Genomic DNA, 12,156 nt, shown 5'->3' on the forward strand with positions numbered 1-12,156 from the left:
TCCCTGTTTCCCTTCCTTATCAATGGCATCTTGACAGCCACCATACCACTGAGACCATTTCTGATTAGCCTTTGACAATTTTTTAGGCCTGCAACCTCTTCTTTAGTCCTCCACTAACAAACCAAACTATGATATGACAGCTTTAGACTAATAGGTCTTTGTGAATCGCCTTGTTTGTGTACACATTGGTTATTTTTGTTAGGTTTAGATACAGCACTGGTTCAGTTCTTGAATTAGGTGTGTTTTTACACTTGAATGATTCCTAAGTCAGTGTTAAGTAGTTTAATAAAGAGACAAACAAATAAACAAAAGATTTTTCAAGAAATATAATACACAAAAACATTTTTTTCCATAATCTATGCCGAGACAAACTGTAGCGGAGTGGTATGTCTGCAACTAATACTGTTTTAACTGCTTCAAAGCCAAATTATCAGTTAATGTTTGGACCTGGCTGCAGAAGCCATTATGTTGGCATTAGTGGCACCAATATACTTTGTGCTGTCCTCGTATGGGCATGCTGAGCTGGATGACCCACAGCACAGATTACTGGGAGTTTCACTTCAACAGCAGTTCCCTAAAAGTCAGACTCAGACAGCAGTACATCTGACAGTGGCTGACATTTACAAGAGCGACTCATCTTACAGTGACTCATGGTGTTAACACTTAAGAAATATAGTGCACAATGTAGCGCAGCAGCAACCAAGTAATCAGTGATGAATTATGTCTTGCTAAGCAGGTGGAAAGGCCAGTCTTAAGTGCTGTGGAGAAATGTTTAAGTTTGACGCTTTAGGTTTCGTGTTACAGTCGTATTGGCAATATAATTAAAACAAAATTGAATTTCGGTTTCTTTTCTGGACCAATGTTTAATATGACAATACAGATAAATACTTATTGCAGGCTGAAGTTTGTCTTTAATGCCATTCATGCAGGAATGGCATTAAACATACAAACATACATTTGCAAGAACAAAAATGCAAATAAAATTGTAACAAGGTGCAGCAACTTAAGCCATTCAAATCTAATTCTTTAACATTTGTATATATTTAACAAATATGTCAGACTGCTTTTTTGCATTTGTGCAATATCTCTAAAATTAGAAACATCCTCACTCTGTGTGATGCTGAAAAACTAGTTTATGCATTTATCACTTCTTGGCTGGACTATTGCAATTTATTATTATAGGTCTGTCCAAAAAACTCCCTCAAAAGTTGATCCAAAATGCTGCAGTGAGAGTACTGACAGAGACTAGAAAGATCAAGCATATTTCTCTGCCATGATCCATTGCTTCATCTCTACTTACCTTTTTTTCACTCTCTGAGTTTATACATCACTCTGCATTCAATCATTAGTTATTATTAATCTCGGACTCTCTTCCACAGTGTGTTTTTTGTCCGGTCTCAACCACCAGCTGGTCGTGGTGGATGGCTGACCCTCCCTGAGCCTGGGTCCCTGAGCTGGAGGTGTCTTCCTGTTAAAAGAGAGTTTTTCCATCCCAATGTTGCCAACGCTTGCTTAAAAGGAGTTGTCTGTTTTATCGGGTTTTCTCTGTCTTATTGTAGGATCTTTATCTTTAATATAAAGCACCCTGAGGTGACTGTTGTTGGAATTGAATTGAATTGAATTGAATTGAATTGAATTGAATTGAATTGAATTGAATTGAATTGAATTGAATTGTGGGCAAATCTGTACCAAAGTTACCTAAGCATGTTCATTTGCTTCTGATTTTAGAGTTAACAGAGAGCCTCAGTGTGAAGTCTGCTGTCAATGGATTACAAAACAAATCCACATTCTTAACATTCTTTCTCTCCAAAGTGACCTTTGCTGCTGGGGTCTTTTATGCAAATATTTGCATGAAAGAACATGTGCCGGTTTATCTGATAGTGCTGTATCAATGTGTATGATTGGTAGAGAATTTGTTGCTCGCAGCAAATTCTTTAAAAACACCCTTAGCATATGAGTAAATACTTGGTTTCAAAAGCTATTTCCCTCCCCTGGCCAGCAGAATATCAAGGACATGTGTTTGTGTGTGTTTTGGGGAATTGTTTAAGGTGGAATTGCAAATAAAAGTCCCAACCTCGGGGTGTGGAATTCCAGGGTCGGCATTCGAGGAACATGCCCAGCCCTGAGAACAGGCGAGCCCAAACCCCCCCTCTGGGCAAATTCAGCTTTACACAAGACATCTCCAACACACAGTTGCCTCGCACATAACACACACATGCTACCCTACCCCCTTCCTTTTGTTGTTGTTTTCCCCCCCTCTTACAATGGAAAGGCATCTCCACTTTCTAAGAGGCCACAGTGAGAGATCGGCTCAGTAGTAGAACAACAAACAGAATCTAAACTGGCTACGCTCTGCTGCTACCTGCTATTAAACTCAGCAAATGATTCTGAAAGACAAGTAACAGATAAAAGACACAAACAAACGATGATAATTGTTGATAAAGCCACTTTTAGCTTAATTCAAACAGCATCAAGGGGATCATCCGTTGCTGAGGCCCCAGTAGCACTGAAGCACTCTGTGAGCCGCTGTCAATACAAAGCTCCTTTGAGTTTGAGCATTGTCTCTTCATCGATTTGTTCTCTATGATTAGTCAGCAATCTGCTATCATACGGGGCCCTGGCCTACTTCTTCACTGGAATTTGACCCATGACATCAGTCTGCTGAAAAGAGGCCAAAGTCTGTCCAGCCATGGGCCTCGTAAAATCCAGGTGGAACAGTCTGAAAATGCGACTATTTAAAATGAGTGACCTTCCCCTTTCTTCGTCTCTTTCATCAGGACACAAACCGCACATGAAAAATATCTCCAACCTATTCTGATGTGACCTTTCAGAGTAGAAACAGACAAAAGGTATGCAGTGAAACATTTAACGAATGGTCTCTTAACTCCTAAACAAACTTTTGACCCATCTTAAATTAATCTTAACTATGAGGTAACCATTAATGTCATAAACACAAGATTTCAAAACTGTGCTAACGTAATATGATCTGTGCTAGAGAAATATTTGGATTTCGGACTTTGTGCTCATTTCCCGAAATTTTACGAGGTCTTGATGGGCCACGTGTAGACACACATATTTGTGCATACACACAGCAGCACACACATGGAAGGATGATGGAGGAGGGGTTGTAGAGAAGGAAAACAGAAAATGTGAGAACAGAAATGAGGGGGGGGGGGGGGGGACTGATTAATCCTCCCTTTGGCGGCATTCTCAAGACATTTGATTCATCTGCACACCCCCTCCCAACCTGCCTTCTTTTCTGTGAGGTGGTTTGATGTTTCTTTCTTTCTTATCAATAGCACCTTTGCATCAATTATCCAACAAAAACATCCTTCAGAGGGAATGGGGATGGGGGAGTGCAGAGGGAAAGGATGGGGTGGGTTTTCTGGGGGAGTGTGGGAGACAACCTCCTTGCAGCACATTCCAAGCTGTTGTCATCCCTGGGAATTTGTTTCCTGTCAACATCTTAAGCCCATAGATAATATGTTATCAGAGATGAGAGGAGCCCCACGATGACAGAACAAAATATATATAAGGAAAAACCTTTTAAGTGAGATGACTTTGATATTGATAAATGTTTGAACAGAATGGGAAGACTCACTTGGTGGTGTTGTGATCCAAAACATGGGAGAGCAGAGTAAAGGAACGTTCCCCTGGGACTACCCCTGAAATAATTATTAGGAAAGCTGATAAAATCAAGAGGTTGCCAGGTTCTTTCTCAAAGTGACATAAAATAAATTCACAGATTTCTCTCTATTATGAATGTTTTCATAGGTATTTATTCTAATTTATGAGGTGCGCCAAGCATGAGTTTTTTAAAGAGTTTCCCCTTGTATGCACAGAGATTCGAGTGCCTGCTAGACAGCCAGCCTGGGGCCAGTAAACCTCTCTCTGTACAGGCAACCACAACCATTCTCTCTAAATTACGTCATCTTTCCAGATCCCGAGAGTGAAAACAACAGCTGATGCCTGTTTTGACCTCTCAATTTGTTTCTTTTTTCATTTTTCTTTTCTAGATTCATTTCATGTAGTAAATCAAAAGCCATTCTTAGTCTTAATTATGTCCTTGATATCACAAAAAGCAAATTTCTAAGTCATAGTAGTAGCCAACAAATTGGATATTTTTCCTTCTTTAATTTTCTTCAGTTTATCCAACCTCATTTCTTTCTACATCCCTGCTCTCCTTCATGCTTCTCCATCTCTGAGACCAACTTGGAAGGAAGTGACTGTAGGTCAGTGGTATGTCTGCAGAGTAAACAGTGGCTAACAGAGGTCTGGACCAGGCTTATCAGGTCTGTCTGATTGACTCTCCACTCCCTCTTTGTTTAGACGTCCTGACAGGCGGGTCACTACTCCACATCCTTCTCCGCCTCCATCCCATTATTCCCACAATTTCATGTTGTAAAAGTGAAAGGCCATGTTTTACTTCTTTACTTCAAGGCCAAACAAGCAGATGGAGGTTGTTCTGGGGAAACCAAACACTTCGATAAAGGCAGTCAGGCTGCCACCTCAGCCACTGCAGGTCATGATGCTCAGACAGGCATCTCTGTTATGTGGCTCATTCAGCAGAAACAGCAGGGAAAGGTAAATGCATGTTGTGTGTCTGTTGACAAATATTTACAGCCCCTTTCAGACAACCGAAGGAATGCAGGGGAATGTCTCTATCTCAGGTCATTTACCCCCCCCTCCCCTTTATCTTTCCCCTCTGTGTGTGGTAGCACTGTGTTTCTCAGCTGTTCCCTCATTCTGTCTGAGGCCGCTGTGGGCTGTCAGCCTGTCAAATTAAAGCTCTGGTCCCCCAGTCTTCCTTAAATGCCACACGCTTTGTTTTCACTGAGGAGTGGTGCAGAATGCGTGTGATCTCTTGTCGGCCTCCTTCTCATCCATCTCTGCCAGAATGTGAGGGAGCAAAGGAGGTAAAAGGAGACTCAGGCAGGGGCAAGGGGCAGGGTCACACAGGGGGAAGAATTAGGGCAGAGGTTAAGCTAGGTTCCCCCGGCCTTTGCGCTATAGCAGTGTGGCCCTGAAGAAAGGCTGCCAGACACACACACACACTCGTGCAGTTCTCCGCCCATGAGTAATAAAGTCTTCCACTGACATTTCACTCATATCTGCAACACTGCTGTTATTCATGCAGAGTGTGGCTTGTTATTGAGTGCAGATGTGGAGCTGTAATGAGCAGGGGCTCTGGCACTGACTACCCATGAACAGAGAGTTGTGCTGTGGAAGAAAAGAGAATGGGATGGATGAAGAGAGTAAAATGGATGAGTTGAATGAGACAAGACTGTTGTTCAAGGGCTCTGGAAGATGAAGCGTTTCAGGTTATTTTGCAGGTGTGGAATGTGTTGTCCACAGTCACATACGAGTCCTCAGTGGAGCTCTGCTGCAATACCTGTTTTCTTTAGCTGGGTTCCTTTAAAGGCCTGTGGGATGACAGGGAATAAAATGAAAGCTGAAACAACAGATTAGATAAATGAGAGCGATTAGAGTCAGACTCGGACAAAGGGAGGAAAGAAAAACAGAGAGCATAACAAAAAAGGAAAGACTGTAATCCACATCACACTGTTTCAAGTGAAAACCGGTCTGGTTGGAGCCTCTCTAAATCTTACACTGTCAGATAGTAAATTAACTAATAAATTGTAGGGCTAAAAGAAAACTCATTAGGTAACCTACATCAAATGTGTCAAGCAAATTTTCTCACAGCATAGTGGGATATACAATACAGTCATGTTAAAAAGAGAGTTTTCACTGGGAACGATGCAGTCCTGTGAAACATTAAGTACATGCCATGATTCAGTACCGTGTACCTACAGCAGCAATAACTTGTAATAACTGTTTTTAAAATACTCGTTTATGAACAGCTCTTAAGGGCCGACCACTATGCCTCAGCCAGGTGCAAAACTTTGATTCCTTTCCTTTTTTTTGGCCATCGTCTTGTAGGTTTCCAGCTGCACTTAGGATCATTGAATCGATTTGGTCCAAGCTTTAGCTCTCAGGCAGATCACATGTGTCTCTAGAATATCTTGGTGTCTATGGTCAACTCAATGGCTTCAAGGTGCCCAGGTCCTGTGGCAGCACAATAGCCGTAAATCATCACCCCTATGCCATGCTTGACAGTATCCTACCTCATTCCTTCCATAGGACCTAATTCCACAAGTCTTGTGATTTGTTCAGACATAACTTTGCAAAACTAAACCACACTGCCACGTTCATTTGGAGAGAACAGACTTTCTATTCGTAATCCCTTCAAACAAGCTAACAAGTTGTTCAGTCTTTTTCTAATTGTACTGTCAAGAATTTAACATTTAACATATTAACTGAGGCCTTTAAATTCTCACAGTAACAGCAAAAAATCTAGGAGCTACATCTCGCTCCTAGATTTTTTGCTGTTACTGTGAGAATTGCTTGGTTTGGTTTGATTTTAGGTTGAATTAGCTTGAAGTCCACACCTGGGGAGGCTCTGGCACTGCCTTAACAGATACCTGAATTCTTCAGACCGATAAACTGTCAAAACATCTGCTTTAACTGAGGTCTAACACTTACTAATTATCAGTTAATCAAATACATTTGATTATCATTAATTGGCTTTTGCTTCCTTTTTTAATTCCCATGAGCAGGAATGGTATATGTAATTTTTGTTAAGCTCTTGGACTCGAGTCCTGTGAAAACGTCTGTCTCTCTCTCTCTCTCTCTCTCTCTCTCTCTCTCTCTTTTTAGTTTTTACACAACTCTGTAAACATTTATGTAAAATGTGCATTTGTAGATACATAAGTTATAGAACCACAATTTACTCAATCCACGAGTAAACTGTGAGACATGACAGTTTTTATCCTATTTTTGCAACTTCACTTTTTAACTGTGAAATCTGCAAAGCTATGGTCTTGCACAAACTATTGTGTAACCACTAAGTGACCACTTGAATGTGTTTTCACTTCTCCTTAGCTGCGAACTCAGTGGGCCACTGTTGCAAGTGATGTATCTAAAGATAACATGCACCATTCAGTGTTTCAACATGTGAGACAACGACATTTTACAGCTGCTGATAACATCTGGTTCCACATCCCTTTTTTCTTCTTTTTCCTGTTCCAAACTGCAAAATCATCATTTTGTTCAATTTTGAGAATCATTTTCATTTTTTTATGTCTTTATTTTTAGTTAGCCAGTGGACTCAACGAATAAAAACAAATTAAACCAGTTTAGGGCACAAACTTTGGCACTGGTTAATGCTTGCCAAAAATCTGGGTAAAGACAAGGGTTCAGAAAAGTTACTATAATTTCGTCTGCACTTTCTCTGTTACATACTAAGCATAAAACCAGCAAATGACATCAGTGTCAGAAAGAAAAAAGTTCTAAATGATCACATATGTATCCTAATTTATGAGATGAAAAAACTGTACTACAAGTTGTTTTACCTCAGTCCTCAGAGCTTGTTTTCTGTGTGTGCAGGATCATCTTCTGTATTTTTTATTGCTATAGTAATCACCAACAATGACATTAGTGATGGTAATAAGCGGAGGAGGGAGTCTCCAACAGCAGAACATTCAATAACAGGCTGCGCAACTGTCTGAGCCTCTGTCCATGGTCCTGAACCACTCATATACACCCACAGACTTAGTGCAAGTAGAACAATCTGAACTGATATTCTATTAACAGATAACCCAACCAAAGGTTACGTTCAGAAGAGAAACAAGCAGCAGCCTGAAATTTTTTGTCTATTTGCACACACGTAGATTTTAATGTTTGGAATTAACAGACGGCACTGCTGTAACAAAATGCGTGTTTGACCCCTTAGAATCAGGAAGAAATTCTTGCTGACACATAGCTGCTGAGTAGCCTTCAGCATTGACATGTGCAGATTCACTTCAAATCTAATGAAAAATTCAAATGCTATTAAAAGTTTAAAAGTTAAAAGTCTAATGTAAACAGATCGAGCTATAAGGTAGACAACTTCTCATGGTCTTCTGTCCTCTTCCCTTGACTGAGCATGCTGTCTTCCTTTGTTTTAATCTTCTCTTGCTCTCTCCTGAGATGTCAAAGAAGTAAGTGTGCCGGGAAGAACAAAGCACTCACCTCAAATGGCATCCATTGACATAATGCATGAGGAGACATCCTCTGAAAACACCACAACAGGAAGTGTTTGGACCTACGAAACATCCTGCTTTCTGAAAATTAAATGACATGCTGAAGGAAGTTGCCGGGTGAGCTAGTTTTTGACTTTCTATGACTAATACAAAAAGGACCCAACAGGATAAAAGACTGCTGAGCACACAGTTGAAAATCCAGACCATAGACTGTATCTGTAATTTATTGTCGAGTCTTAACCTTACAATACAAAGCACCTTGAGGTGACAGGTGTTGTGATTTGGCTCTATATAAGGAAAAATCAAACTAGACAGAATTTAATTGAATCTGTTATTCGGACACTGACTTGTAGTGAATGTGTGTATGTTTTACTCACCTTAAGCCACCTTAATATTGTCCACCTCACTCAAACTCTAAATATCACGTGATATAGTATTGCCCATTTTCAGGTGAGTTAACAACTTCAAATGGTGTGAAAATAAAATAAGGAAAAGGTGCTGTCATTACTTACAGTTAACACTTTAGGACAGACACCATTATTAAATCAGAAATTGTTCACTTATTTAACTTTATTCAATACTTGTTTTGCTGTCAACAGTAAAATTAATAATAAAATAATGGCTTTGTAAAACACTTTTGAAAAGTTGGCATTGATAAAACATGCAAAATATATATTTTTTAAAGTTGTTAAAGACATGCATGTCTTTAATACCTGCATGTATTATGCAGATATTATTATGCTGAATCTGTTTCTGGGTTAGTTTAGGCTCAAGTGGCTCAATCTTTGTCTCAGATACTTTTCTCCAGAAGGCATAAGGCTCTTCCACATGGGCAGCTGCAAAGGTGTTGATTTTGGAGCGGGGGCTTCTTTCTTGGTTACCACCTTTACACTGCGTGGTAATATAAAACTAGTTTCTGTCAGGGTCCTGGGACTGGGCGACCCAGGATCCCTGAGCAGTTATGTATTATATTATTATTATTATTATTATAATATGTATTTTGGTATTGCTGCTGCTCTCCTCCATGATTGTAGATGTGTGTGTGTGTGTTTATGTCTGCGGGGATGCTTGGAGGATGGAGCTCAGCCACCTGCAGGCCTGAGGGGTGTGGCCCTGCGGAAGGACTGGCCACACCCGAAGCCACACACCTGCCGCTGATCAGGGCTCGTCGGGGGAGCTACTTAGGAGAGTCTTGGAGTTCCCACCGACGCGGGATCATTGCATGAGACTCCACGTTAGTCACCCTGTCTAAGTTTAGTCAGAAAGTGTATGCCTGCCATTTCTGAGTGTCCTGACAGCTGCGCTATTGTTTCCCGCAGGAGGAGCGTGGAAGGCACGGAGAGCAGCGAGCACCGGGGGGTGCTGACACGGGAGCAGAGAGCACACGGACTATTCACGGGAGACACGACACGGGAGTCTGGGAGAACACGGGGATTTATTGTTACGTTGTTTTCACTCTGTAAATAAACACTGTTTGTACATAGAGCACCGCGCCTGGGTCCTCCTTTCCCCACATCCCCACTCCTTCCACGGTGTGCCATGCCATACCGTGACAGAATGATCCCGCCACTTGGACACTATGGACAAAGTGTACCGCATGTGTGACTTATGGTGGGAGAAGCCTGCGGAAGGTATGCGTCACGCCGTGGAGAGGCGGCTGCAGGAGATGCTTTTTAAATTCCCCTGGCTGGTGGACTCCCTTAATGCGGTGGTCCTGGACTTCCTACTTTCCACCCTCCACCTCCACTCTCCTCCTCAGGCTGCCCACCAGCTCGGACAGCTGGTGGATTCACTGCCTGAGACGCCGGCCCCGACGCCGACACGGAAACGACGTTCGCGCCGCCAGCGTTCCTCACCGCAGCTAAATCCACAGACATCTCAACAGCCGGCTGTGGTGAGTCATATGGACAATTCATCGTCACTCACCTCAACTGTTTACTCTGGGGCTATGTTTATACGGTCAGCTGCCCAGCCGGTAGCCAAAGTGCAGCCCGCGGCCCAGCTGGTCGCTGTACCTCAGCCTATCGCCCGGCTAGTGATCCAGCCGTCACCTGCTGAATCATCCCCCGCGACATCTACCTCACCGCTTACCGTTTCATCCTGTTCACCATCCACATCACACGCTCAGCCATCTTCTCCACCAGCAGCAGCCTCCATTCCACTGCCCACTCCAGCGGCCTTGTCCGGAGAGAGCGACCTCACCCGCGTCCAACGCCTGATGGACTGGGTAACTCACACCACCAACGCAAGGGCAGGAGTGGTGGGGTTAAACGCCATCGAGGCAATCCTGGAGGGAAACCCCTACCTCGGCCAGCTCAAGGGAGTTTCCGCCTGCCTTTGCACCCTGCGTAAAGCCCGGGGGGTAGTGCAAGCTCGGGAAACCTCAGACTTCGTCCAGCTGCAGCAGGAGCTCAGCGAGCCGGAGGAGCCCGCACCGCCAGCTGAGGAGCTCAGCGTGCAGGAGGAGCTCGGCATGCCCGAGCAGGAGCTCAGTGAGCCGGAGGAGCCCGCATCGCCAGCTGTGGAGCTCAGCATGCCCGAGCAGGAGCTCAGCGAGCCGGAGGAGCCCGCACCGCCAGCTGAGGAGCTCAGCGAGCCGGAGGAGCCCGCACCGCCAGCTGAGGAGCTCAGCGAGCCGGAGGAGCCCGCACCGCCAGCTGAGGAGCTCAGCGAGCCGGAGGAGTTCAGCATGCCCGAGCAGGAGCTCAGCGAGCCGGAGGAGCCCGCACCGCCAGCTGAGGAGCTCAGCGAGCCGGAGGAGCTCGGCATGCCCGAGCAGGAGCTCAGTGAGCCGGAGGAGCCCGCATCGCCAGCTGTGGAGCTCAGCATGCCCAAGCAGGAGCTCGGCGAGCCGGAGGAGGAGCTCTCGCTGCCGGCCGAGGAGGAGCTCTCGCTGCCGGCCGAGGAGGTCAGCGGACCGGAGGGACCTCCACGTCTAGCGCGGCCTCCTCGCCGTCCACGTCCGGTGCGTCCACGTCAGCGATCGGCGCGTCATGGACCTGCTGCCACGCCTCGCTGTTGCTCACCGGAGCAGCGACGTTGCCATCGGACCCGTGGCAGGCCACCGGAACCGTTCCACCGCCACCGGACCCGTGGCAGGCCGCCGGAGGAGCAGTGCCGCCGCCACCGGACCCGTGGCAGGCCACCAGAACCGTTCTGCCGCCACCGGACCCGTGGCAGGCCACCAGAACCGTTCTGCCGCCACCGGACCCGTGGCAGGCCACCAGAACCGTTCTGCCGCCACCGGACCCGTGGCTGGCCGCCGGAGGAGCAGCGCCGCCGCCACCGGACCCGTGGCAGGCCCCCTGAACTGTTTTGCTGCTGCCGCCGGACCCGGGGCCGTCCGCCGGAGCTGCTACGTCGCCGCCGTTGGGCTCGAGGTAGGCCCCCTGAACTCTCTTGTTGTGTTGATGGGCCGCCTGTGACTGTTTGTGGCGTCTTTTCGTTTTCTTTTTGCACCGCTGCGGGATGCGCGGTCTGACTCTGAGACTGTGGACTGGGTCGGTTTGTTGTTTTGTTGTTTTTGCTTGTTTTGGTTCTGGCCCTCCGTCCTGGTTCCCCCAGCCGCCCGCCCTGGGTTGGTTGTGCTGTTTTTTGTTTTGGTTTTGGGGTCGTCGGGAGCCGACCCTTAGAGGGGGGGTACTGTCAGGGTCCTGGGACTGGGCGACCCAGGATCCCTGAGCAGTTATGTATTATATTATTATTATTATTATTATTATGTATTTTGGTATTGCTGCTGCTCTCCTCCATGATTGTAGATGTGTGTGTGTGTGTGTGTGTGTGTGTGTGTGTGTGTGTGTGTGTGTGTGTGTGTGTGTGTGTGTGTGTTTATGTCTGCGGGGATGCTTGGAGGATGGAGCTCAGCCACCTGCAGGCCTGAGGGGTGTGGCCCTGCGGAAGGACTGGCCACACCCGAAGCCACACACCTGCCGCTGATCAGGGCTCGTCGGGGGAGCTACTTAGGAGAGTCTTGGAGCTCCCACCGACGCGGGATTATTGCATGAGACTCCACGTTAGTCACCCTGTCTAAGTTTAGTCAGAAAGTGTATGCCTGCCATTTCTGAGTGTCCTGACA

The 12,156-nt window shown here is 45.5% G+C and overlaps 1 protein-coding gene across 1 annotated transcript; it reads left to right on the top strand.

Annotated features, from left to right (window-relative positions):
- The first annotated feature begins 9,660 nt into the window (after nucleotides 1–9,660).
- Nucleotides 9,661–11,696, top strand: LOC147324394 (uncharacterized). The gene is made up of 2 exons (XM_086302340.1): nucleotides 9,661–10,056; nucleotides 10,126–11,696. Exons 1-2 carry the CDS (start codon nucleotides 9,661–9,663, stop codon nucleotides 11,560–11,562), a joined length of 1,833 nt encoding a protein of 610 aa, XP_086158466.1. The 3' UTR covers nucleotides 11,563–11,696.
- Nucleotides 11,697–12,156: the final 460 nt, after the last annotated feature.

This window comes from Aulonocara sp. 'chitande type north' Nkhata Bay, linkage group LG7 (genome assembly GCF_057382095.1).
Source record: "Aulonocara sp. 'chitande type north' Nkhata Bay isolate Kocher_YH1m ecotype deep benthic linkage group LG7, A_spYH_male_GT1.1, whole genome shotgun sequence".
Lineage (NCBI taxonomy): Eukaryota > Metazoa > Chordata > Actinopteri > Cichliformes > Cichlidae > Aulonocara > Aulonocara sp. 'chitande type north' Nkhata Bay.

What these genes read in the sequence shown, in the direction of transcription:
- LOC147324394 (XM_086302340.1), top strand. Translation starts at nt 9,661, where the DNA reads ATGGACAAAGTGTACCGCATGTGTGACTTATGGTGGGAGAAGCCTGCG. An exon ending in TACGGTCAGCTGCCCAGCCG is followed by an intron (nt 10,057 to 10,125) that starts GTAGCCAAAGTG and finishes CTAGTGATCCAG; the next exon opens with CCGTCACCTGCTGAATCATC.